The sequence below is a fragment of the Accipiter gentilis genome, chromosome 6 (assembly GCF_929443795.1).
Source record: "Accipiter gentilis chromosome 6, bAccGen1.1, whole genome shotgun sequence".
NCBI lineage: Eukaryota > Metazoa > Chordata > Aves > Accipitriformes > Accipitridae > Astur > Astur gentilis.
This window is the reverse complement of record NC_064885.1, coordinates 27278683-27282508: the sequence shown is the minus strand read 5'-3', so window position 1 is coordinate 27282508 and position 3826 is coordinate 27278683. Positions and strand designations below refer to the sequence as shown.

The 3826-nt window shown below is 38.5% G+C and overlaps 1 protein-coding gene across 4 annotated transcripts in view; it reads right to left on the bottom strand.

The window, feature by feature from the left end:
• Window positions 1-1407: 1407 nt before the first annotated feature.
• The window catches only part of PLS1 (plastin 1), a 50270-nt gene continuing 47851 nt past the window's right edge, over window positions 1408-3826 (bottom strand). For all 4 annotated transcript variants that reach the window (XM_049802847.1, XM_049802848.1, XM_049802846.1 and 1 more), the window contains 2 exons: window positions 3120-3244; window positions 1408-2637 (listed from right to left, as the gene is read on the bottom strand). In XM_049802847.1, the coding sequence (XP_049658804.1) occupies window positions 2502-2637; window positions 3120-3244 (261 nt within the window). In that variant the 3' untranslated portion in view covers window positions 1408-2501. The remainder of the gene's footprint in view (window positions 2638-3119; window positions 3245-3826) is intronic.

The following is a 3826-nucleotide window of genomic DNA, read 5'->3' as shown; positions in this document are numbered from 1 at the left end:
GGGTAGCGGGAGGTGGGCGGGGAGGAGCGGAGCGCAGGGGAGCGGGGGGCAGTGGCGACCCACGGGGCGATGAGACACCCGTGGCACTGCCGCCGCCCCGTCTTCCTCTCCTCCCGCGGCCCCGCGGTTTACCTCCCCTCCCGACAGCAGTTAGGGGGCCGGGGTCGGCCGGGGATGGGACCTGCGCCCCTCAGGAGCCGTGAGGAGGATTTCGCGGGCTTCCTTCAGGGGAGCTCGTCGTCTCACCACACGGTGAGGCGTCGAGAACACACACCGCAGCGCGTCACCAGCATCTAACTACTGATTGTCCCCATTTCTGCGTTTTCCCTTAAATCTGTTTTTCTCCCAGCTGTTAGAGTAGCTGCGGCCTTGCTCACCCCAGCATCAGGCTGTACGGCCCCGTGAGCGCTGCAGCAGGCGGCTGCTGAGGGTACCACTTTCCTCTTCCGTGAATACTTTAAGAAATCATATGTATTTCCCTTTTCATGTTAAAATTACCTACCATTGTGTCCTTAAACTTAAAAAATACATTTATGTTATATGAATCACCAAACTAATTTTTTGTGCGTTACTCTAGTACAATACACTTAAAGAAGTGTTGAGTTATTGTGTATGTTTGCAGCATGTGGAGGCACAAAACCAGAGTTCATAGCTTTACTGACTTCAACTGAAAGTCCGACTCACTGGTTTTTGAATCTCCTCCAGAAAAATCGTGTTTAGTTAACACTTGCACTCTTCAAAACAAACACTCTGAGAAGCCAATTCTTGTCAGCTGATGTTAGCTGTAATTTATCCTTCAACATGCAGCTCTCAACATGTATGTCAAACTTTTATGTTGAGAAGCATGAGATGGTTGCCTCTGAAAACCCCTTTCAATGTGATCAAAGCAAGCTTAGAGTAATTCTGGACATAAAGTACTGAGCCACATAATTGCAGCAGATTTTTTCCTAAAGGGAACAAAACACTACAGCAAGAGTTGATAGAACAGGAAACACTGACCCTTAGGGAGTAAGTTGCCAAGTGCCTGGGCAGGCAAAGACAGTACCTTAGAACTGCATTATCTCAAGAAGAGATCATTTATTCTTGCAGTATAGGGATTAAGCCTCAATTTAGCCTATCTTTTTGTCTCCAGAATCAGGGTAAAGAAACCAGGTGACTATCGAATACTAATAAATTTATTCTTGCCCAGACAACACAAACCAGTAAACAGAGACAAATGGATCTAAATCCAAGCACTTAATTCTTTCAACTACCAGTATTCCCTTATATAATAGAATCTAAATGGATGCATCTTCTGTCTGTTAATATGCAAGATACTGAAGATGTAAAGCTTAGTCCAACTGCTCACTCATGCCACACTTTGGACTGTTTTCAGGAGCTTAGAGAGAAAGTAGCAGCTTCGTACTTTTAAAAAAAAAAAAATCTTTCATTTTTATTTAGTTTTCTTTCTTTCTTACTGTTTGGCTTCTGGTAACAACTTTATTAAATGTCCAGCTCCAGCATGTTTAGTGAAAATTTACAGCTGCAGAGAAAGGAGTACAAATACTTTAAAATTAGTAAGAAAATAATTATGGACTTCATCTCATCCAGACAATACACCAGTCTTTCTAGACAAAGCCTCTGCACACATGATATACACTTTAGGAAAATCAAAGCAATAATCTGTAAGGAAATGCAATACATTATGTGAAAACCCAAACTGGACTAGCCAGCTCTTTATTGTTTTCTTATACAATATTTTATGAAAAATTAAAAAAAAAATCACATGTTTAGTCCAACTGCAAAAGCTAACATGTATGAAGACCTAATAATGACATGATTACATTTCTGATTACTATTTGCTGTTTTTAAGACACACACCGTAATAGTTCCTGCTCAGTAACAGAACAAAACTACTACATATATTTAAAGATTATTCCCACAAAAACCTTTCATCAACTTTATCAATATTCATTAGTTTCCAGACATTGTCATAGGCCTTCACTTGCTCTCACTGAAGTCAATGACAAGACTCTCACGGGCTTCAACAGGAGTTAAGCTCTCAAAGAGTAAGGCAAGGATGATAACCTCTGTGCAGTTAAGAGTAATATAATAGGATTGGAATGCACCTTGAAACTTGTATGACTACATGTACGTAACACCCACAAAAATCAAACAATGCTTCACAGTAAGTCCTGAAATAACATATGTAAAATGATGCAGATTCTTACAATGCTACGGAAACTAATACAAGTGAAGCTTGAAAAGTATAGTGTGGTGGTTCTTTAAGCAGTAAATCTGTGATGTTAATTTAGTAATGAACATACTCTGAAAACAATATTACCCATAAATAATCGTTGTGTTATGAAATGAAATAAAACTTTAACTAATATAAACACATTATTAAAACATGAGTATATTTGTGCATATGAATTTTCTCATTTTACACTAAGCTTCAGAACTCTGTAAACCACGAGGCATTCATCATGCTTAACATGGCAGAAAAATATATTACAGCTTGATTATTTTATTTTGTTCAGTCCTCTTCCCATCAAACATGCAAACACTGTCATCACCATTTTTGGCTTCACTTCAACCAGATCATCTGGGAGAGCGTATATACGAGCACCGATTTTTCGAGCAACTGAAATGGCATACCTTGGAAAACAAGAGAAAATAAATTTTGTTATTTTCCTTGCATCTACTAGTGTGCCAAGATTCACAGCAACAAGATTTTAATAGCAGGATATGCCTGTTAAGTCAGTACTTAGACTTTACGAGAAAATGGACACTGTTGTGAAGAAAGCATGTATTAGCAATTGTATTGGCAGATGTTTTGCTACCGGTTATCAAAGCATGTATTTTTGTCAAAACCAGTACAGGTTATGACAGGTTATTAATAAGCCAATCACAGTGCAGTGGTGGTAGGTCATATCAGCCATGAATGTGAGTCCGTATTTTAAATACAGTAGAAAAATAGCTCTAGAATATTAGAATTTATGATATATTCCATTGGAAACCAATCAACTAATATTAGTGTAATCCCTCTCTGTTAACAAATCAGTAAATCATTCATTACACCATGAATTCATGCATTTCCTGCACTTTAGGAAAATACAAAGCATGTATTAAAAACTTACTTAGCGTTATTCAGTTTGTCTTGGTAAGAAAGATCTTCTCTCTTGACCATTTCTGGACGAACTGCTTTTGGTGCAATGGCATCTATTAAATCTAGGACAGGTAAACTAGTGCTAATTGATCTGTCCTAAAAGAAAAGACTCAAAAGATTAGCATAAGAAATTTGCTTTGATTACTCCATCTTCACAGTGCAAAAACCCCTACAGCACATCTTACATACCTACTGAAAGATTGCAGCGTGTTTTGTTACTTAACTGCGTGAAGGTTTTTCCTCCCCTTTATGAGGTCTAATGTTCTTTTCCACAATCAAAATAAGGTTCACACTCAGTGTCGAAACTACTATTACACAAATGGTTTAAATTTATTTAATGAAAGAAACTCCCCCCCTTCCCTAAGGAAGGCAGGGAACTTTGAAAGAAGTCCAAGGACCAGACTTCAGGACAACAAAAAGGTATTTAAATTCCCCAAGTACTTTTATTTTTCTCCTTTTCTTGTAACAGAACTATTTTCTGCAGTTAGTTTATGGCTCACACTTTTTATCATTTTTCAACTCAGAGGGTATTCTGAGCTAGTGTGAGCAGTCTGTGGTTTGTATTTGATACATGGACATGTGTTTTATTCTATTCTTAAAACAGCAAGTGCTATCGCTGCTGTTATTTCTTCCCAACTGTTAGGGCAGATGAACAGCTGATGAGGTCAAACCATCAGT